This window comes from Hoplias malabaricus, chromosome 18 (genome assembly GCF_029633855.1).
Source record: "Hoplias malabaricus isolate fHopMal1 chromosome 18, fHopMal1.hap1, whole genome shotgun sequence".
Classification (NCBI taxonomy): Eukaryota; Metazoa; Chordata; class Actinopteri; order Characiformes; family Erythrinidae; genus Hoplias; species Hoplias malabaricus.
Genome location: NC_089817.1, coordinates 2792421 through 2816134, shown reverse-complemented (window position 1 = coordinate 2816134; position 23714 = coordinate 2792421). Strand labels below are relative to the sequence as shown.

Here is a 23714-nt window from a genome sequence, read left to right as displayed (position 1 = left end):
ACTATAAAGACTGAGATCTGATTGGTCTGCCTGTTTGGACTGAGACTATAAAGACTGAGATCTGACTGGGCTGCCTGTTTAGACTGTGACTATGACAACTGAGCTCTGATTGGTCGGCCTGTTTGGACTGTGACTATGACAACTGAGCTCTGATTGGTCGGCCTGTTTGGCCTGAGACTATAAAGACTGAGATCTGATTGGTCTGCCTGTTTGGACTGAGACTATAAAGACTGAGATCTGATTGGTCTGCCTGTTTGGACTGAGACTATAAAGACTGAGATCTGACTGGGCTGCCTGTTTAGACTGTGACTATGACAACTGAGATCTGATTGGTCGGCCTGTTTGGACTACGTCTATGAAGACTTAGATCTGATTGGTCTGCCTGTTTGTACTGTGACTATGACGACTGAGCTCTGATTGGTCGGCCTGTTTGGACTACGTCTATGAAGACTTAGATCTGATTGGTCTGCCTGTTTGTACTGTGACTATGACGACTGAGCTCTGATTGGTCTGCCTGTTTAGACTGTGACTATGACAACTGAGATCTGATTGGTCGGCCTGTTTGGACTACGTCTATGAAGACTTAGATCTGATTGGTCTGCCTGTTTGTACTGTGACTATGACGACTGAGCTCTGATTGGTCTGCCTGTTTGGACTGTGACTATGATGACTGAGCTCTGATTGGTCGGCCTGTTAGGACTGTGACTATGACAGACCTCTGGTCGTTGGCTGATCTTTATCAGCAGGCTGTCCTCACTGAACTGATCGTTAGCTTCATTTGTTTGTGAGGTGTTAATTGAATGTGAGCTGATTGCTGGGGGCAGGTTGTCCTCAGTGAGCTGATCGTTAGCTGATCTTTGTGAGCAGTTTATCCTCGGTCAGTGTGAACTGGACACTGACGGACATTTCAGCGATGAACCTCTCGCAGGCCGGGCGCGTCACGTGATCGCAGGAGCGAAGGTCAATGGAGCTGAGGCTCCCACAGCGTTTAAAATAAACCAGACACAGATCAGTCACTCTGTGGCAAACTGCAAAAAAAAACAAAAAAACAACACAGACTTTATTACACTAAAACATCACTCCCTGAGACTAGTTTATGTAAATTAGCTCTATTCTAATAGGCTGACTGGTATTGTACCTTTCCAGCTGAAAGACAGATGTGTGTGTGTGTGTACCTGACAGACTGATGTGTGTGAGTGTGTCTCTGCTGCTGGTTCCAGACGCTGTAATGATGTTGACGCTGTGGTCAGTGATGTTGTTACAGTAGCTCAGATCCAGATGTGTGAGTAAAGGCAGATGTTTAATAATGAGACGAAGGGAGAGGTCGGTGATGTCCAAGCCGCACAGACTCAGATCTTCAACGTTACCCAGTCTACCGCTGCAGTCCAGCTGACCTACACACACACACACACACTCATATTGCTGTGCATACACCTTCACAGAGGGCTGGCAGAAATATTCATCATCATGTTCTCTGTGTGTGTGTGTGTTTGTGTAAGACCTGGTCTGTAGTCTGATGGGGGGGGGGAGGCAGTGTGTGTGTGTGTGTGTGTGTGTGTGTGTGAGAGACCTGGTCTGTAGTCTGATGGGGGGGGGGGGCAGTGTGTGTGTGTGTGTGTGTGAGACCTGGTCTGTAGTCTGATGGGGGGGACAGTAGGTCAGTGAACTGTTGGTCTTTGAGCCCCTCGACCCACTGCAGGTCCAGAGTCCTGAGCGGAGGACAGGAGGAGGAACACAGCGCGGACACCGCCGCCCACGAACAACCAGCTAACTGCAGCTTACGCAACCCTGCAAAACACATACACTAATTTCAGAACTCTGTAATCTTAGACGGACTGTACTGTCACAGTACATTCCTCTTTACAGATTCATCAATAAACACAGTGCATCATGGGAAACATTCACACTGTCTTCTTAACACCGAGCCTAGGGCATCACGTGACAGCTGTAGTGTTGAAATTAGTTTGCAGCGTTTACTGTGTGTTTGGGAAACTCGTGCAGATGTAGATCTAAAGACTTCAGGGTGATGTGATGCTAAAATAACAGCTGCTTTTTACATTCAACATTCAAAATATCTTGCTCCTTCTCTCGCCCAGGAGTCCTCAGTAATCTCAGAGAGTCAGGGCCTCGGTTTACGTCTCATCAGAAGGACGACGCTGTTTATTTAGCACAGTGTCCCCTCACTGCACCGAAGCGCTGGGGTCCACACAGATCACAGGGACCAGCGCCCTCTGTTGGTCTCACTCGCACCAGCTCCATACACTGTACTGTGTACTGATGACTGAACCCCCCCCCCCAGGAGACAGGAGACAGAACACACCTGGGAGCCGGTTGATGAGCCAGCTCAGCTGTTTTTTGGAGATGTTTGTCCAGCTGAGGTCCAGAGACACCGGCTGTCTGCGAATTATTCCACTCAGCATCAGGGGGGTGATGGACTTACAGCGTTTCACATCAATCCTTCTCCACAGACGCTTATCACAGCACCTGGGGGAGAGAGAGAGAGAGAGAGAGAGAGAGAGATGAGAACAGGAGAGAAAATGGAAATAAAGAAGGAAAAAAGTATAACAATAAATAGAATATCAGAAACATTGGAGCACGCGTTATAAAGTTATCATTTTTGGAACATGTTTCCAGAGAACACTGTTCCACTGTTCCATACACCAGAGGAACTCCATCATTCCAGAGAACACAGTTCCACTGTTCCACACACCAGAGGAACCCCATCACTCCAGAGAACACAGTTCCACTGTTCCACACACCAGAGGAACTCCATCGCTACAGAGAACACAGTTCCACTGTTCCACACACCAGAGGAACCCCATCGCTCCAGAGAACACAGTTCCACTGTTCCACACACCAGAGGAACTCCATCATTCCAGAGAACACAGTTCCACTGTTCCACACACCAGAGGAACCCCATCGCTCCAGAGAACACAGTTCCACTGTTCCACACACCAGAGGAACCCCATCGCTCCAGAGAACACAGTTCCACTGTTCCACACACCAGAGGAACTCCATCGCTCCAGAGAACACAGTTCCACTGTTCCACACTCCAGAGGAACTCCATCGCTCCAGAGAACACAATTCCGCTGTTCCACACACCAGAGGAACCCCATCACTCCAGAAAACACAGTTCCACTGTTCCACACACCAGAGGAACTCCATCGCTCCAGAGAACACAGTTCCACTGTTCCACACACCAGAGGAACTCCATCGCTCCAGAGAACACAGTTCCACTGTTCCACACACCAGAGGAACCCCATCGCTCCAGAGAACACAGTTCCACTGTTCCACACACCAGAGGAACCCCATCAGTCCAGAGAACACAGTTCCACTGTTCCACACACCAGAGGAACCCCATCGCTCCAGAGAACACAGTTCCACTGTTCATTTTTAGCAGTAAGGAGAATATTTTCTGATCACCTTAATTTGTATTTAGAAACTGTGTGTGTGTGTGTGTGTGTGTGTATGTTGTGTGTATACTCACCACCTGTTCCAGGTCCTGCAGACTCTCATACACACACACAGCTCTTCGTGCTTTAACAGACTGAACACGCCCATCCACTCCTCTCGGGCAATCATGTGACTCCGCCCGTCTTGGAGTGGGAGGAGGTCTGGGGGTGGGCTGATGGGCGGCGGCCTGATGACATGCCTCTCCACCTTCACGCCATTTAAAATGATGATTATGATTCATGTTGTTATTTTATAGATTTTGGCTACTATTATTATTGTTTTTATATTTTGATTTTTTACCTGTGAACACCTGGGCGGGGCTTGGGTGGTGACTAGGGGCTGAGCTTTAATTGCTATAAGCTCCTCCCCCTTTTCAATCTCTTCCTTTGGCCCCAGCCAGTCACCTAGGCAACCATCCCCATCAGCAACACCCTCCTCCGTCTCTTTGGATAGTGCTCCGTTCTGATTGGCCAGTCTCCCCTCGCTCTGCTTCAACCGCTTACTCCTGTGTTTTGATTGGCTCTTGGCCTGTTTCTCCGTGCGTGATTTGCTGGAAGCCTGTGTCTTGTTTGAGAGAGTTAGGGGTTTTTGTTCCTCTCCCTCTCTCTCCTCCTCTTTCAGGCAGAAAGTTGTATCCTTCTCATCTTCCCCTCTCTCCTCCTCTTTTTCCTCACGCTCTCTCTTTATGCTGAGCAGGATTTCAGGGCTCGGGACGCCGGGGATCTTCTTCTAAGGGATCACAGACAGCAGGAGATAAAGTCATTTTGGGGTCACTGCAGATCCACCCACTGTCCTGGTCTCCTCCAATCACATTGTTCTGAAGCAGGAAGGGTGTAGGCAGCACATGCTGCAGTGTATCTTCACAAACTGGCACTAAGGGCACTTTTCCACTGCACTGTATCTCTCTACTGGACTCCACTCTCTGATTGGTCCCTGGTTGGTTTCCCACAGCTCCCCCCTGAAATGTATCTGGTGTCGTCTCTAACCCAGTCTCTAAGGGGAACAGTGGGCTTTGGAAACCACAACAACGGCGGCGGTAACGTTAAGCGGTGTTTACTCATGGTGTATTGGCGTGTTGTTGTTGTTTGGGACTGAACACAGCTCCGTCATCAGTTCAGACAGATCAGTAGAGTTTGTTCCTTCCTTGTTGCAGCGTCCAGCTCTCGCTGGATTCTTTCGTCGGCCACCGATCCAAGGAGCGTTTGAAACTCAAAAAGGTTCCTTCAAAACCTCAAAAAGAACCTTCAAAAGACCGCGCCGTAATTTTACGAGCTGCCGTCGTGAGTCGGATAAAAACAAACGTGATCTCTGCTGCAGCTGGAGATTTTACAGATGGAGAGTTGGTGCTGGTCGTCTGCGTTGCGTGGCGTAGAGTGACGACTCTCTCTGGACAATCAGCGCTCTGCAAGGTTTACACGCCACGGTTTAGTCCCTACTCGACTCGCTCTGAACCACGAGAGAACAGCCACTAAACAAGAACCCACTTCCAGAACCAGGACCGGAGTCACCTGGTGGAGGAGTGGAACAGACCAGTAGAGGAGGGACCATGCAGTGGAAAAGCACTGTAACACACCACTGGAGCTCAATACGCTTGGAGGAGATCACTAATTGCTCATTTGTAATGCAGTAAGAAGGGTGTAGCAGACACAGCATGGTTAACAGACAGGATTCGTGTCTCTTTAATGAACAAAACTATCTGTACCATTCACTAATGTATCTGAACTATGCAGTTAGTGATCTCCTCCAAGCATGTTGAGGTCAGTGACCCCCAGCATCATGTGACAGAGGGAGAACTAGCTAACAGGTGGAAGTGGGCAATTCATAATACAATAACCAATCAGCTCAGGCCTGTTGGCATGCTAATGTTGTTCTTGAGTGACAGGTCCAGTGACCTTCTTCCTGCTGGGCTCTATCTCAGAGTCTTTACAGCATTTCCTCTTCCTGTGCACAGGCTCCTCCTCCTCGGCCTTGGGTTTCAGCTCTGGCTCCGCCCCCAGGGAGGGTTGTGGCTTCTCTGCTTGGTCAGGTTTACTGATGGGCGTGTCCTCCGGCTCTGTTTTCTGTTTTGAGGCTGTCGAGTCGGGGGTGGTTTCCGCGGTCTTGGTTGCGTCCGGTTTTGGCACTGGGTCGCTGGGGGGGCGTGGCTTTTGGACAGAGCCCGGCAGAGTCGGAGCGAACTTAAACCCTGGACCCCTCTTCTGCTTAAAGGTCAGAGAGAAAACACAATAAAAGGCTTTATGACTTTCCTAATAATAAAAAAAAATACTAAAACAATATAGAGCTGTTATACTGACACCTTGTGGCTAAAAATGTCAGTGGTATTATTTTCAAAATGTATTCAAAGTGTATTATTCTCATAACATTCAACCTTAATCTTTACTAGACCTTTGTTAAACATGGTCACTGTGTTACAGAATAATTGTCCTGAAGCTGCGAGATGTGCTCAGTCTGTTAGAGTTTTTAAAAGTAACCAGAAAACAAATTTATAAAAACTGTTTTATACCAATTACATTTCAGTTAATATTTTAAACTGTTTTTAGTTTGTATACAGTTCATTCACTCATTGTCTGTAACTCTTATCCAGTTCAGGGTGGAGGTGGGTCCGGAGCCTACCTGGAAAAACACTGGGCGTACGGCACACACCCTGGAGGGGGCGCCAGTCGTTCACAGGGCGTCACACACTCACACATTCACTCACACACACGGACACTTCTGAGTTTCCAATCCACCTACCAACATGTGTTTTTGGAGCGTGGGAGGAAACAGAAGCACCCGGAGGAAACCCACGCAGACACAGGGAGAACACACCACACTCCTCACAGACAGTCACCCGGAGGAAACCCACGCAGACACAGAGAGAACACACCACACTCCTCACAGACAGTCACCCGGAGGAAACCCACGCAGACACAGGGAGAACACACCACACTCCTCACAGACAGTCACTCGGAGGAAACCCACACAGACACAGGGAGAACACACCACACTCCTCACAGACAGTCACTCGGAGGAAACCCACACAGACGCAGGAAGAACACACCACACTCCTCACAGACAGTCACCCGAAGGAAACCCACACAGACACAGGGAGAACACACCACACTCCTCACAGACAGTCACTCGAAGGAAACCCACACAGACACAGGGAGAACACACCACACTCCTCACAGACAGTCACCCGGAGGAAACCCACACAGACACAGGGAGAACACACCACACTCCTCACAGACAGTCACTCGAAGGAAACCCACACAGACACAGGGAGAACACACCACACTCCTCACAGACAGTCACCTGGAGCGGGACTCAAACCCACACCCTCCAGGACCCTGGAGCTGTGACAGAGACACTACCTGCTGCTATATATAGTTCTCATGTTTTTATCAATTTTAAATTTAAAACATTTATTTCTAACCTTTTATATTTTTATGTATTTACTCTAATTATGTAAAGCACATAGTATTGCCTCTGCTGTATGAAATGTGGTGTAAACATAAATGTTCCTTGGAAACAACTAAAATAAAAATGTAATATGTGAAAAACATTAAACATAACAATAACAATGGATTCAGTTTGAAACTCAGCCTCCTCTGGGTAAAGCCTCACCACAGACACGGCAATGTTCTCATTAAACTAATCACTGCTTAATTAAAAACATCGTTTAAAGGACTTTTATTTTAGTCTAGTTCAGCGGTTCCTGGTTTTGCTGATGCCCGTTCTGTGGCTATTAGTGAGGGGAGTGTGGGTGGGTTAACTGGTCATTTCTGTGGTCAGTTCTTACTTTCCCAGCTTTTCCTGCCTGGCTGCATTTGGGACACTCCCAACAGTTTGGAACCACCTCATTCACGACTCCGCCCACTTCCTGTACAAAATACAACACACCAAGCATTAATCTACTGCAGCAGACACCAAATCCATACGTTACAGTAAGCAGTCTGACATTTTTGTTTTTCGTTGAAAGTTCTCTGCAGTCCTCAGTTGTCTCCAGTTCCCCGTCAGTGAGTCTCCCCCTGATCACACAGCGCCCCCTGCCTCCGGAGGGCCATGGGGACACGTGAGAGTGGGGTCTAATGAGGCATCCCCGGGGATGGACCCTGACTCTTGGAGGAACTCTTAGACAACTGCACAAACCAGTGTTTTAATAAATGCTCAGTAAATTTAGTTTTAAAGTTTAAATACTGAACCTCTGATGATATTCTAAGTGAAATGATGTAAATCCTCCACAAAGAACACAATTAAATTATGCATTTCTGATTCACTCTTTATGAGTACAGATAACTTTTAAGCGTTTTTGTGCAGCTTTTAAATTTAATAAAAAAGTCAAACATTCTCCTGTTCTTTTGTTACTTTACAGTGACTGTGTGTCGTATTAAAATCACAGTCTCATTCTCTTCAACAGAAAAGAACCTGAGACTGAAGCCGTGTGGAGAGTGAAGAGTTTATTGGGCGCTGCGTTGGTTCTGAGCTCCATCAGGAAAAAGCTGCAGAAGACTGTGATGGGTTTGTTCTGTTCTTGGGGACAGTACTGTGTCCTAAAGTCCGTGTGAGTGTGGGTTTAGACCAGTTACAGATGGAGTCAGTGTTAGAGTCGGGAACGGAGCGCAGTGACACTGTGTTTTTAGGTTCTATTCTGTGGAGTAAAATGAGAATGTGATTTTTAATTCTACACAGTTACTGTACAATGACCAACGAGCGGAGAACGTATGAATTATTAATTACAATTACACTCCAGCCACAAACACTTTAAAACGTCCTAATATTTCTTTTTAATCATTGGCGAGGTCTGTTTTCCACACTCCACAGGAGCGGGTGTCACTCGTCAGTGAGTAAAGGCTGTTACCGGGGCCTTGAGGCAGGCTGGGTGTATGATCTCATTACAGACGGAGCACTCCATCAGCATCAGACGAAACTTTTCATCCTCCTTCTCCACTGTGTCCTCCTTCCCCGCCTCACCACACACCACACACACCGCTGTGTGAGGCAGAACAGGCTGTAACACACACACACACACACATACAGCTTTATTATTAAACTTCACGGCCAACACTGCTCCCTGTAAACCACTTACATCTGACACTGACACTTTACTCACACTAACACAGACTCTAAACGTACTGGAGGATGTACAGTGCACACGGCACCAGAGGCGATGAGATTTAAAAAGCTGTTTATCAGAGCAGTAAGGGTTTATTTGCTAAAAAACAATACCCCTCATTAGATTAAACCCAGTCACATGACTCCAGTGTGATCCTCTGTGTGTGAAAGTCTCTCCTCGTGGAGTGTGTATTATTTGAGGTGATCATCCAGTGCCTGGTTTTAGCGGTGAATTAATAATGACATTAAATAATGTGCTGTGGATTTAACAAATTCATGTAAATCAAGGAGAATCTGAACAAAACACTGTTCTTCAAACTCACTCTCACCCACTGCTTTATAGAGAAACATTGTCTTATGTTTCTGATGTGTTTCATATTATTATTGTTTGTGTTTACTGTCATTATATAATATACATAATACAATATATATAATGTGTAGAAATGCACTCAGATTAGCAACACTGACTGATTCTTCCAATCTGATGCACTATTATTATGCCCCAAGATTGATGTCACTATTATGATTATTATTATGATTATTATTATGATTATTATTATTATTATTATTATTATTATTATTATTATGTAGCATAATGACACTTCATTGGTGATCATTTAAAATTCAATCTACAGTTTGATCAGAGGAGGATGGGTCCCCTTTGTGAGTCTTGTTTCCTCCCAAGGTTTCTTCCTCCAGCCTCGAGGGAGTTCTTCCTTGTCACTGTCGCCATCGGCTTGCTCTCATTGGACTTTGATTTAAATGTTCTGTTCTGAAACTGTGAAGCTGCTTTGTGACAACGTCAGTTGTAAAAGGCGCTATATAAATAAATTTGATTTGATTTGAAATACAATTTATATATTATTAGATTTAGTATAATAATTATAATATTTATGTTATCTTACATTATTTATATTATTATTACTACATATATTTATTATATTATTATAATACAGTATTTATTCTATAATATTCTTTCTACCAGCCCCACACTCACAGAGAAGGCATTAGTTTAAATATATTATTATTATCTCAGGGGCCCAAGACTTCTGCGCACTGCTGTAGATATAAAACATGCAGCATTTAATTCAATACTGTGTGAGATTTATACTAATGTAATGTGTAATATTCTATGAACGATAATCGTGTATGTAGTTGTAAATATTCAATGTAAATCGTTTTTGATATATTTTTATTCATTCATTTATTCATTATCTGTAACCCTTATCCAGTTCAGGGTCACGGTGGGTCCAGAGCCTCCCTGGAATCATTGGGCGCAAGGCGGGAATACACCCTGGAGGGGGCGCCAGTCCTTCACAGGGCAACAAACACACACACACACACACATTCACTCACACACTCACACCTACGGACACTTTTGAGTTGCCAATCCACCTACCAATGTGTGTTTTTGGACTGTGGGAGGAAACCGTGGGAGGACACCGGAGCACCCGGAGGAAACCCACGCAGACACAGAGAGAACACACCACACTCTTCACAGACAGTCACCTGGAGCGGGAATCGAACCCACAACCTCCAGGTCCATGGAGCTGTGTGACTGCGACACCTACCTGCTGCGCCACCGTGCCGCCCCTGATATATTTTTAATATATATTTATATGTTATTTATGATATTTATGTTTACGGTAATTACTAGGGTTTCTTCTGTTGCCTCATTCTATTACTGAGTTCCTTTTACTGTGGGACTAATAAAGTCTTATCTTATTAAAAGTGCAGCTACTGTGGCTGCCGTACCTCAGTTCAACATTCGAAATTAAAGCAACACTATGTAATATTTTTACCTTACAATTGCAGCTTCAAAATTATTTTGAAGTTCCACTGAGCTGTAACAGAGAGATTAGAGCCTCTGTCTTTGCTACTCCAGGCTCAGCACTGCAGAAACTGCACTATGTAACTTTTGGAGGAGGGTAGTAAACCACTACCCTCCCTCCCTTCCCATTAAGTTCAGGACAGTGCTGAAAAAGTGAATTACTCTTCAGCTGCAGGTGGATCCCAGGAGCAAAAATACCAAATCTTACCTATTGTTACTTTAAAAGCACAGAGACCCTTTAAACCACAACAGCCACTCTGTCTCATCCCCAGACCTCACACCCCTCACATCTGGAGTTATGAGGCTGTGGGGAGGGGTGAGACGCCTGTCTGTCTCTGTGTGTGTGAGACCGATGGAGCTGTGTGTCTGTCTCCGTTCTGTGTGTCACTCAGAGATTAACTCACGGCGATGCACTGCCTGAGGATGCAGGTCTGCTTCATTCGTCCCGGACCCCCGAACTTCCTCATGTCTTTACAGAAGTGACAGAGTCCACACTCCGTCCTCACACACGCCTCACAGCGTCTGCATCGCGTCCGTCTGCGCCGCGCGGCCGAGCTGCTGGACACACACGCTCCTGTCCCACCACACACACTCACACGAGGGCGGGGACGAGAGGGGGCACGTGGCTGCACACACACACACACACACGAACACACACATTAAATATTAATATACACACCAGGGGTCACCAGTAAATTCTGGCCTTAAATACAGCTTCTTTCTCTCGTTGTGAAGCATCTACTGGACTCTACTCTTTAAGGGGAACAGTGGGCTTTGGAAACCACAACAACAGCGGTGGTAACGTTAAGCGGTGTTTACTCATGGTGTATCGGCGTGTTGTTGTTGTTTGGGACTGAACACAGCTCCGTCATCAGTTCAGACAGATCAGTAGAGTTTGTTCCTTCCTTGTTGCAGTGTCCAGCTCTCGCTGGATTCTTTCGTCGGCCACCGATCCAAGGAGCGTTTGAACCTCTTCAAAAGACCACGGCGTCATTTTACGAGCTGCCGTCGTGAGTCGGATAAAAACAAACGTGATCTCTGCTGCAGCTGGAGATTTTACAGATGGAGAGTTGGTGCTGGTCGTCTGCGTTGCGTGGCGTAGAGTGACGACTCTCTCTGGACGATCAGCGCTCTGCAAGGTTTACACGCCACGGTTTAGTCCCTACTCGACTCGCTCTGAACCACGAGAGAACAGCCACTAAACAAGAACCCGGTAGAGTCCAGTAGAGCAATGTAAATCCCATGTATCAATCAGAGATTCTGTAATAAACATGTTCTAAACAGGGCTGCCCCATCACTGTCAGATTTTATTTATTTATTAGAATACAATCACTGTTTGAATCTGAAATGACTGATGACTCCTTTAAGAAGAAAACAGACTGGGCTCAGTGTGAGCTCCCTGCAGAAAAACAGTGGATGGATTTAACCATATTTTACCTTGGTGGACTTCTTCGGCCAGCACACGACAGGCGTCCCCGTGATGGCCAGCTTGGGGTCATCATCTGCATGTTCCTTCAGGACTGCCTATTCTCACACACACACACACACACACACACACGCATGCGCACGCACACGCACACACGCGGAAGTAAGCACCTGTTAATGTTGAGAGAGGAGCACAGCGCTGTTCCTTCCCTCCCTCCTCCTCCAGTTTTCCTGCCAGTCTTTGGGATCCAAACGCTCGTCTCTAAACATCAGGCCACGCTTTACATTCCTCACGCTTTACACACACATACACACACACACACACACACACACACACAGACACACACACAGACGGACGGAAACAAACACAGACGGACGCACACACACACAGACAGACAGACAGACACAAACACAGACACACAAACACAGACACAGACACACACAGACACAAACACAGACGGACACACACACACACACACAGACAGACACACATACACACACACACACACACACACACACAGACACAGACGGACACACACACACACACAGACGGACACACACACACACAGACACAGACAGACACAGACAGACACACACACACACAGACAGACACACACACACACAGACAGACACACACACACACAGACAGACACACACACACACACACAGACACAGACGGACACACACACACAGACACAGACGGACACACACACACAGACACAGACGGACACACACACACACACACAGACGGACACACACACACACAGACACAGACAGACACACACACACACACAGACGGACACACACACACACACACAGACACAAACAGACACACACACAGACACAGACAGACACACACACACACACACACACAGACGGACACACACACAGACACAGACGGACACACACACACACAGACACAGACGGACACACACAGACACAGACACAGACGGACGGAAACAAACACAGATGGACGCACACACACACAGACACAGACACAGACACACACACAGACACAAACACAGACACACACACACACACAGACACAGACACAGACACACACACAGACACAGACGGACACACAGACACACACACAGACACACACACAGACACACACACACACACAGACAGACACACATACACACACACACAGACGGACACACACACACACAGACACAGACGGACACACACACACAGACACAGACGGACACACACACACACAGACACAGACAGACACACACACACACAGACAGACACACACACACACAGACGGACACACACAGACGGACACACACAGACGGACACACACAGACGGACACACACAGACACAGACGGACACACACAGACACAGACGGACACACACAGACACAGACGGACACACACAGACACAGACGGACACACACACAGACACAGAGCTGACCTTCATGTGTTGCAGCAGACCCTGAGGGTCCTGTATTCCCTGTGGAACACAGCGTTTAGTGGCAGGAAGTGACTCCAGTTTCTCCACCAGGGCTCGCAGACCGCTCAGCTCAAACTCGGTCAGGTGAGTCCACTCGCCCGGAACCTCATCCACATGAGGGGGAGTGTCCAGCGCTGGTCTGGAGGACATTTTAGGGTCCAGCAACAGTTTGGGGTCAGCGTCAGGGCTCTGTGTTGTTTTATGATCCGGCGCCATGTCGGGGTCCTGTGCTCTTTCAGGTTCTGCTGATGATACAAGGTCCAGTGTGGCTTTAGGTGCTGCTTTGGGGTGAGGTTCTGTTTCAAAACCCAGCTGTGGTTTGGGGTCCTGTGTGGCCTTTGAGTCTGGAGATGTTTGAGGGTCCAGCAGCACTTTGTTGCTGACCGTGGTTTCGGGTTCTGCGGCTGTTCCTGGGTCTGGTGCTGTTTTGGAATCGGTGGCAGATGTGGGCTCCAGGACCGTTTTGGGGTCCGGTGCTGGTTCAGGGAGCTGTAGCACAGACGCGCTGCTGTCCTCGGAGTCGCTGGCCGGCACTTTCTGTGTGTGTGAGGTGTGTGTAGTGTGTGTGTTGTGTGTGTGGTTAAGGTGTGACTCTTCTGTCTCAGTCTCAGTGTGTGGATCAGAACTGTCGCAGAACAGAGACGGCTCAGGGCCTGAAACACACACACACACAGGTTTTAGGTACTACATTACCCACAATGCAACACAGTTCCAGAAGTGTTTACATCTCACTCTAGATTGGCATAACCGTCCGACCTAATGGATTAATCCCACATTATCAAAATCTCTAAGGAAAGTGTGCAAGTGTAGGGAGAATGTGTAGGGAGAGTCTGTAGGGAGAGCGTGTAGGGAGAGCGTGTAGGGAGAGCGTGTAGGGAGAGCGTGTAGGGAGAGCCTGTAGGGGGAGCCTGTAGGGGGAGCCTGTAGGGAGAGCGTGTAGGGAGAGCGCGTAGGGAGAGTGCGTAGGGAGAGTGCGTAGGGAGAGCGCGTAGGGAGAGTGCGTAGGGAGAGTGCGTAGGGAGAGCGCGTAGGGAGAGTCTGTAGGGAGAGTCTGTAGGGAGAGTCTGTAGGGGGAGCCTGTAGGGGGAGCCTGTAGGGGGAGCCTGTAGGGGGAGCCTGTAGGGAGAGCGCGTAGGGAGAGCGCGTAGGGAGAGCGCGTAGGGAGAGTCTGTAGGGAGAGTCTGTAGGGAGAGTCTGTAGGGAGAGCGTGTAGGGAGAGCGTGTAGGGAGAGCGTGTAGGGGGAGTCTGTAGGGAGAGCGTGTAGGGAGGGTGTGTACGGAGAGCCTGTAGGGGGAGCCTGTAGGGGGAGCCTGTAGGGGGAGCCTGTAGGGGGAGCCTGTAGGGGGAGCCTGTAGGGAGAGTGCGTAGGGAGAGCGCGTAGGGAGAGCGCGTAGGGAGAGCGCGTAGGGAGAGCGCGTAGGGAGAGCTTGTAGGGCGAGTGTGTACGGAGAGCTTGTAGGGCGAGTGCGTACGGAGAGCTTGTAGGGCGAGTGCGTACGGAGAGCTTGTAGGGAGGGTGCGTACGGAGAGCTTGTAGGGCGGGTGCGTAGGGAGAGCTTGTAGGGCGCGTGCGTAGGGAGAGCTTGTAGGGCGAGTGCGTAGGGAGAGCTTGTAGGGCGAGTGCGTAGGGAGAGCTTGTAGGGCGAGTGCGTAGGGAGAGCTTGTAGGGCGAGTGCGTAGGGAGAGCTTGTAGGGCGAGTGCGTAGGGAGAGCTTGTAGGGCGAGTGCGTAGGGAGAGCTTGTAGGGCGAGTGCGTAGGGAGAGCTTGTAGGGCGAGTGCGTAGGGAGAGCTTGTAGGGCGAGTGCGTAGGGAGAGTCTTTGGCGAGTGCGTAGGGAGAGTCTTTGGCGAGTGCGTAGGGAGAGTCTTTGGCGAGTGCGTAGGGAGAGTCTGTAGGGAGGGTGTGTAGGGAGAGTCTGTAGGGAGGGCGTGTAGGGAGAGTCTGTAGGGTGAGCGTGTAGGGAGAATCTGTAGGGAGGGTGTGTAGGCAGAGTCTGTAGGGAGGGTGTGTAGGGAGAGTCTGTAGGGAGAGTCTGTAGGGTGAGCGCGTAGGGAGAGTCTGTAGGGAGGGTGTGTAGGGTGAGCGTGTAGGGAGAGTCTGTAGGGAGAGTCTGTAGGGAGAGTCTGTAGGGAGAGTCTGTAGGGAGGGTGTGTAGGGAGAGTCTGTAGGGAGGGTGTGTAGGGAGAGTCTGTAGGGAGGGTGTGTAGGGAGAGTCTGTAGGGAGGGTGTGTAGGGAGAGTCTGTAGGGAGGGTGTGTAGGGAGAGCGTGTAGGGAGAATCTGTAGGGAAAGTGTGTAGGGAGAATCTGTAGGGAGAGTGTGTAGGGAGAATCTGTAGGGAGAGTGTGTAGGGAGAATCTGTAGGGAGAGTGTGTAGGGAGAATCTGTAGGGAGAGTGTGTAGGGAGAATCTGTAGGGAGAGTGTGTAGGGAGAGTCTGTAGGGAGGGTGTGTAGGGAGAGTCTGTAGGGAGAGTCTGTAGGGAGGGTGTGTAGGGAGAGTCTGTAGGGAGAGCGTGTAGGGAGAGTCTGTAGGGAGAGCGTGTAGGGAGAATCTGTAGGGAGAGTGTGTAGGGAGAGTCTGTAGGGAGGGTGTGTAGGGAGAGTCTGTAGGGAGAGTCTGTAGGGAGGGTGTGTAGGGAGAGTCTGTAGGGAGAGCGTGTAGGGAGAGTCTGTAGGGAGAGCGTGTAGGGAGAATCTGTAGGGAGGGTGTGTAGGGAGAGTCTGTAGGGAGGGTGTGTAGGGAGAGTCTGTAGGGAGGGTCTGTAGGGAGGGTGTGTAGAGAGAGTCTGTAGGGAGGGTGTGTAGGGAGAGTCTGTAGGGAGGGTGTGTAGGGAGAGCGTGTAGGGAGAATCTGTAGGGAGAGTGTGTAGGGAGAATCTGTAGGGAGAGTGTGTAGGGAGAATCCGTAGGGAGAGTGTGCAGGGAGAGTGTGCAGGGAGAGTGTGTAGGGAAAGTCTATAGGGAGAGTCTGTAGGGAGAGTCCAGTAGAGTTGGTACCAGTGGAAAAATACCGTTACATGTGACTTATTTTTCCCTCCCTCTCTTCCTCCCTCCCTCTCACCTGAGACACTGGCCTCGCTCTGAAACTCCTGGGTGAGGTAGGAGTGTTTTGTGAGGCACTGCACGTATCTCTCCAGAACGTACCAACACATCTCATAGAAGAATGGATAACGGAACTTAGAGTGGACCTGAAAAACACGTACATCCTCACCATCATCAACATCAGAACCATCTCTGGACACAGAGTCCGTGTTTACAGCCGAAAGCCCTTACCTTCGTCCTGTTCTCGATGTCGTAAACGTTGAGCTGCATGGGGATGTTAAAACTGTGCAGCAGATTCCCACCAAACACCAACGTGTCCTCAGGAGTGTAAACAGCATGGATCCATCCTGCACACACACACACACACACCTGATGAATTAAGAATGTAATGTACGTGTTTGAGGATAATGCACTCTTTACAGTTAATAAAGTTACAGTCAGCTCGAGTTTGAGGAATGAAGAAGTTTAATGCTGTTGTTATACATGTGTTACACAGTGTTTTACTTTGATCCTATAGCTGTTATAACGTGTTGTAATCATCACCTGACGGGATGAAGAAGGTATAGCCCTGTTTAAGGTGGATTCTCTGGCAGCCCTCCACCTGATCGCCCAGAAAGATGTCGCTCTGTTTCCCCGATAAAACCCACTGCTCGTACAGCTCCAGATTTTGGGAGGATGGAGGGATCAACCAAAACACCTGCCAAGGAGGGATGAGAGAGAGAGAGAGAGGGAGAGAGAGAGAAAGAGAGAGAGAGAGAAGGGTAAGTCAGAGAGTGACAGAAAAGCTGATGGGCGTCTTTAAGAGCAGAACACTCCACACTTACCTTCTCCCCTTTAAAGACATGGTACCACACTGAGGTTCCACCAAAATCAATGTGGAAATCAGTGTAACATCCTTTAACACTCATCAGACAATACCTGCAGAGAAAGAGAGAGAGAGAGAGAGAGAGAGAGAGAGAGATAGAGAGACAGACACAGAGACAGAGAGACAGAGAGAGAGAGAGACAGAGAGAGAGAGAGAGACAGAGACAGAGTGAGTGAGAGAGAGAGACAGAGTGAGTGAGAGAGAGAGACAGAGAGAGAGACAGAGAGAGACAGAGAGAGAGACAGAGAGAGACAGAGAGAGAGAGAGAGAGAGAGAGAGAGAGAGACAGAGACAGAGAGAGAGACACAGACACAGACACAGAGAGAGAGAGAGAGAGAGAGAGAGAGAGAGGGAGACAGAGAGAGAGAGAGACAAACACTTACACAGAATAATTTTTCTACACAGAATAATTTTTCTACACAAAATATGACGTTTAATTCTTAAGTACAGAGCTGTCTCAACTCTCTCCTCCACTAGAGGGCGGTGCAGAGCGGGTGACTTACAGTTTCCAAAGTGCTGACACTTGTGAAGGAAACAGAAAGAGTACAGCAGCCGTCTAAACACCACCACACACTGGAAGAGGAGCTCCACACGGCGCACAGCTACAGCTCTAACGCTCCAACACTCCCATATTATTACTGCCCCCAGACTCAGAACCCGGGATTACTCAGTGAAGAGGGGACCCCAACACGGAGAGGGGAGTGCCAAGCCGCCAACCAAAGGCTCCCGAGTTCTCGAGAGAATACTTTAAACTCTGCCAAAATGGTGTGAATCCTATTTGCTCTGGGACCGAAGTCAGGTTCAGGCTCCTCACTCAGGGGCATGGTCACCCTGCTCCTCCAGGGTGGAGTGTCCCCTCTCCAGGGGGTCCTTGGCCGTTTCTCGTTGTGTTCTCGTGTTCTTGCTCAATGTCATCTTCCACTGATGAAGTTACAGTCCAGTTCACCGAGAATGGTTAAAGAACCCGGAAGGTCGAATCGGTTCACGACTCGCCAACGAAAACGACCTGAACATCCCATTGTTCTCAGCGGCATCACGACTCTGCTCCTGCAAGGTCACTCCTCAAGTACCTCCCCCTCGAGAACACTAGTCTGTTCTTTGTGTCCTTGGTGTTGAGAAACAGCCCATGTGTGTGAGCTTTGGGGTCTGGATCTCCAGCAAAATACTGTGGACCCTCTGTGAATCCCACAAACTCAAATCCCACACGATGGAACCCTGCAGGACGTACCTCTGGACTTTGGGATACTTCATCTCGGAAATGACGTTTGTGGCTTCGGTCTGTTTCTCTTTCAGATGAAGTGGCCACATGTTGTCCACCCAGTCCACAAGGTCCACCTTAAAACATGTGACAAACACACATTACTCCCTTAAAGTCGAATACTATACGAATGAGAAAAAAAGGACACGTCTCTGAACTCCAGTCGACCAAGTGAACCCCTACAGCGCGGAGCATTAGCTTTCATTTAAACGATAAACACTGGAACACAGTGAAAATTGGTTGCGGATCCCAGTTTATACTAATTACACTAAAACATGTTAATCACTCAGGACAACACTGTTCTACTGCTGGGAGGCGTTAGACCCCTCTGCTGGACTCTTGGCTCTAGGCATGGTGTCCTCAGACTCATGTGCAGCTGCTCCAAAGCGTCTCATTGGTCAATACGTTTCTGTAGCGATTAGACAAACTGCGTGTAAGGAATGGTGGAACCTGTATGGGGTTCACTCAGTATGAGGCCTGTCCACAAACGTTTGGAGCAGAACCAGAAGCAGAAGGAAGGCGGGTACCACAGCGGGCCTCTGGATGAGGTTCTCCAGTTTGGTGTGACTGAACTCCAGGCTGATCACGTTAAATAACTTCTCCCTCTCGCCCTCCGGCGTCTCGTAATAACGAGCAAACTGAGCCATGCTCATCTCCGAGCCTTTCTGAGTGCTCACGTCCATCACATCTACGGTCCTCCGGCTCCCTGCGCACACACACACACACACACACACACACACACACACACACACACACTAACCACTGACTCTGATCTATTACCTCAACACACTCAGAGGAGAAGTGTGTACTCACACATGAACTCATAAAGGGAATGTATACAGTGAAAAAGAAGCCACTTACCCACCAGTCCTTTAATCTCACTCACGGTGAACTCGGACTCGGGCATTCTGCAACAGAGAGAGTGCGGTGGGTCGGAGACGGGTGTAAACGGGTGTAAGGCAGCGTTCAGCGGAGGTCTGTGGTGTTTATATCAGAGTGAGGTGGAGTTAAACTCAGGTGTCGAGGTGTGTTTTACCTGATCCCCAGTCCTTCCTTAGATTTGAAGACCAGAGGAAGTCGCAGGGCCTCTCTCTGGACGTATTCATAGGTGAAGTCTGATCAGAGAAAACACAACATTAGTGAGTTCCCCGGCCAACATTCTACTGATTCACTTTCACCAGCTCAACACACTCAGAGCTGAGGGAAATGTTGAATTCTATCATGGTAGTTTACAGATGTCTGAGGGAGAGAGAGAGAGGGGGGGGGGGCAGAAAGACAGAGAGACAGACACAAGAGAGAGAGAGAGACACACACGAGAGAGACACACACGAGAGAGAGAGAGAGAGAGAGAGAGAGAGAGAGAGAGAGAGAGAGAGAGAGAGATACTGAGACAGAGAGAGAGAGAGAGATACTGAGAGAGAGAGAGAGAGACAGACAGAGAGAAAGATACAGAGAGAGATACAGAGAGAGAGAGACAGAGAGATGGAAACAGACAGACAGAGAGACAGACAGATGAACAGAGAAACAAAAACAGCGAGAGTGGGACAGAGAGAGGGATGGAGAGGGAGAGACAGAGAGAGAGGACATTTATGACCTCCTGGACTTACGAATGGCTGTGGCATCACTGCGCTTAAACTGCTGTCTCCTGATTTTAGGAAGGACACACTGTAGCAAACTTATCTGTAAATAAACTGTGAAAACTGCAGGGAATTCTGGGAACTCGTACCTTTTCCCTCCATGAAGTGCACAAAGCTGCAGTCGTAGCGACCGCTGTGCAGTTTTTCTTCCACATTAAAGCCTCGGATATTCGCCATGTCCTCCACGTCTGATAGGTCCTCATTTTCATCGTACATTCTCCTGCAGCCGGAGCGCTGCGTAAACAACAACAACAACAACAGGTGAAGGGATTAGACTTGTGGGATAGTGACTGACGCCTGATCATGAATTACCATTTTTAAAAAGCATGATTAAAGATCTAATCTCCCAGAACAGATACAATAATAATAGATTACCCCAAGATTACAACCTTAAGCCTCAGAGTGGCGCTATTGCATTTCCTCTGATACATAAACAACTGCTGCCCCAGTAAACAAGGGACGTCCCTGGACGTTCAAAATAGGTCAAAAATAGTCTGTCCGTCAAGGACATATTTTAAACGTTAATGGACTTCCAAAATCTATCTTAATAAGTTAGTTAAGTGGTGACCAATCGATAACGTCAGTGGACGTCCAAAATACGTCTAATAGTCGTCTTTTCAATGTCTGTGTTTGGACGTCTTTTCAACTTTCATTTTCAACCTTAAGAGAACGTTGATTAGACGGCAGTCATTACGTTATTTCAACGTTGAATCAACGGCTAAATGTTTACTGGGGCAGCTCAGAGTCCGGAGTCGTGTGGATGTTTTTAATAAATGGAGCATCATTTCATCATTTAATCCACTGAAGCGTCTCGTCCAGAAAGAGGCACCGCTTTAACACCAGCTTCGGCTTTAGGTTTTTTAGCTGCTGTTGGACACAGTCACACCGTACACTGACGGAGTTTCACTCTAAGCCTACATTATACAAACTGCACTTCTAATTTACATAGAGTTAAGATTAGTGCAACTTTGTGCAATGTTGCTGACGTTGCCAATATTCATCATAATACATCTTTATACATCTATTAATGTGGTCCGTTTGACCCATCATGGCACTCCCAGTGTTACCAGAGGGTAACAGCCCAGTCTGAAACAAATGACTGAAAAGGGAAATTCAATTCTTTGAGTGGGAGTTCTTTCCACTGGTGGTGAATGGAACCATACGTCTTCATGTCTCCAACATTTTATATCCTCTACCCTTTTAAAGAGATTTATATTCAGCGATGACAATAAACACAATACACATAAAAATGATTATAATAAACATTCTCCTTGGGGCTTATTTGGCCCCATAAACATGGTTCTTCTCAAAACTCAGCACGGTGTCCACCAACATTCACCGCAATAACTTTCTGCCAGCAGCTTTTAGAAGATGACGTCTGGTTCCATTCACCTCCGCCGTGAACTGTTCTAATTCTGTGAGTTTCTCTGGGGAAGACACATCAAATCATTCTGAGGAATTTATCTATGTCTTGAGAGGTGACATTTGCAGAATGTTTACAAAATGGCTGTAATGTTCCTTTAAACGCAGTGCAGGGTTGTGTAATCCACTTTAAAATGCATAATGACCATCTTAATAATAACATTACAGTGTTTGTCTGGCTCTGATAGGTTTATATGGTTATTATTAATAAACACCTTTTATTTTTTGCACACAACCTACGTGAATGCACAAATATCAAATAAAAACGACAGTTTACCGTTTTATCCGTGACTTTTGCGTAAGTACAGGAAGAAAATAAAGAGCAGATACAAGTCTTCGGAAAGCGAATGGACTGACGTTTGTTTACATCGAGAACATTTAAAGGAAAGGTTACGAACCCAGTTATTTACTGAAACATTCAACTAGAACTGCGTGTGTAGTAAATGTAGGCCACTGACCACAACAGCCCCAGTCACGATGCTGAAGTTTGGATTCTGGTTCGACAAGTTATTAGAATTATCCCATTCCACCTTAAAACGTGCAGCAGTTACATTGTGCAGCCCTGTGTCTGGGGTTTTCCGTTCCACCTTAAACAGTGCAGCAGATACAGCTTGTTGCCCAGAGTTTGGGTTTGGTAAACTGTTCCGTTCCACCTTAAAGAAGCCAAACACGGGGTGCCAAACTGCTGCACTATTTAAGGTGGAATGGAAAGTTACAATAACAAGCCAAAAACACAGGGTCCAGAATGCAACAGCAGCACTATTTAAGGTGGAAAGCAACATTAATCCAAGGCAAAATGGGGCGCCAGAATGCAGCTGCAGTACTATTTAAGGTGGAACGGAGAGAGTAAGAGCAAGAAGCCAAACTGTTGAAAGCGTTAATGTACACACCAGTCTGCGGCTGGAGTCCTTCATCATCATCATCATCATCTCCGCGTCTTCAGCCGCTCAGAGCCGCGGAAACGCCCCGAACACTCATCACCTGCAAATAACAATAAAAACAAAAACAACAACAACACAACACACGCCGCTCTCTGAGCAGCAGCGCTCTATTCGCGTAGAGGCCCGTGACGTCACCGCTGGGCCAAACCAAAACATTGCGTCACACCTCTCGGTTTATGCGGTATAAATTTATGTATATATCGGTATGATAGATAAATCACGACACAGAGGGGACAGACTACTAGCAACGACATAACAGCACTGCAGTAAAAACAGCTACACATTTCTGTAATCTAAACCACCTGATCACACTAAAGTTCACTCGCTGTATAGTTCTACAACTACAGTAGTTTAGCACCCTCTCCCCCTGTTCATCAATTGCCAGGACCCCTGCAGGACTACCAGAAACTCCAGCAGCACTGCTGTGTCTGATCCACTCGCACCAGAACAACACACACTAACACACCACCACCACGTCAGTGTCACTGCAGCGCTGAGAATGATCCACCACCACATCACACCTGCTCTGTGGGGGTCCTGACTGCTGAAAGAATTCAGACAGGGCATAGTCACTAACTAACCTATAATTAGGTGGTTTAATGATCTAACATTAATTTTAAAATGTTTTTGTAATTACTGAATGTAAAATCTTATTTTTCATTAATTGTGACCTTTGTCTGTGACCCTTATCCAGTTCAGGGTTGCAGAGGGTCTGGAGCCTACCCAGAGTCACTGGGCGTAAGGTGGGAACACACTCACACTTTTGAGTCTCCAATCCACCTACCAATATGTGTTTTTGGAGCGTGGGAGGAAACCGGAGCACCCGGAGGAAACCCACGCGAACACAGGGAGAACACACCGCACTCCTCACAGACAGTCACCTGGAGGAAACCCATGCGGACACAGGGAGAACACACCGCACTCCTCACAGACAGTCACCCGGAGGAAACCCACGCAGACACAGGGAGAACACACCACATTCCTCACAGACAGTCACCAGGAGGAAACCCACGCGGACACGTGGAGAACACACCACACTCCTCACAGACAGTCACCCGGAGGAAACCCACGCAGACACAGGGAGAACACACCTCACTCCTCACAGACAGTCATCTGGAGGAAACCCATGCGGACACAGGGAGAACACACCTCACTCCTCACAGACAGTCATCCGGAGGAAACCCACGCGGACACAGGGAGAACACACCGCACTCCTCACAGACAGACACCCGGAGGAAACCCACGCGGACACAGGGAGAACACACCGCACTCCTCATAGACAGTCA

The 23714-nt window shown here is 48.0% G+C and overlaps 1 protein-coding gene across 3 annotated transcripts; it reads right to left on the bottom strand.

Annotated features, from left to right (window-relative positions):
• Positions 1-843: 843 nt before the first annotated feature.
• On the bottom strand, positions 844-22576 carry kdm2bb (lysine (K)-specific demethylase 2Bb). 3 transcript variants are annotated; one of them, XM_066651795.1, is made up of 22 exons: positions 22378-22576; positions 20155-20299; positions 19465-19543; positions 19290-19336; positions 18956-19134; positions 18399-18505; positions 17130-17223; positions 16849-17002; positions 16537-16652; positions 16325-16451; positions 13224-13915; positions 11816-11902; positions 10783-11004; positions 8294-8443; positions 7235-7315; positions 5346-5654; positions 3754-4182; positions 3488-3660; positions 2321-2484; positions 1627-1788; positions 1176-1394; positions 844-1028 (listed from the first exon to the last, which is right to left on the bottom strand). In XM_066651795.1, the coding sequence occupies exons 1-22, from the start codon at positions 22414-22416 to the stop codon at positions 847-849; spliced, it is 3957 nt and encodes a 1318-aa protein (XP_066507892.1). In that variant the 5' UTR covers positions 22417-22576; the 3' UTR covers positions 844-846. The 3 variants fall into 3 exon arrangements, with proteins under 3 accessions (XP_066507892.1, XP_066507893.1, XP_066507894.1); XM_066651796.1 differs by having other exon boundaries at positions 3754-4179; XM_066651797.1 differs by having other exon boundaries at positions 5346-5651.
• Between the last annotated feature and the right edge of the window lie 1138 nt (positions 22577-23714).

What these genes read in the sequence shown, in the direction of transcription:
- kdm2bb (XM_066651795.1), bottom strand. Translation starts at nt 22,416, where the DNA reads ATGATGATGATGATGATGAAGGACTCCAGCCGCAGACTG. An exon ending in ATGTCTTTAAAGGGGAGAAG is followed by an intron (nt 17,003 to 17,129) that starts GTAAGTGTGGAG and finishes CCTCCTTGGCAG; the next exon opens with GTGTTTTGGTTGATCCCTCC. An exon ending in CACACACATCAGTCTGTCAG is followed by an intron (nt 1,029 to 1,175) that starts GTACACACACAC and finishes TTTTTTTTGCAG; the next exon opens with TTTGCCACAGAGTGACTGAT.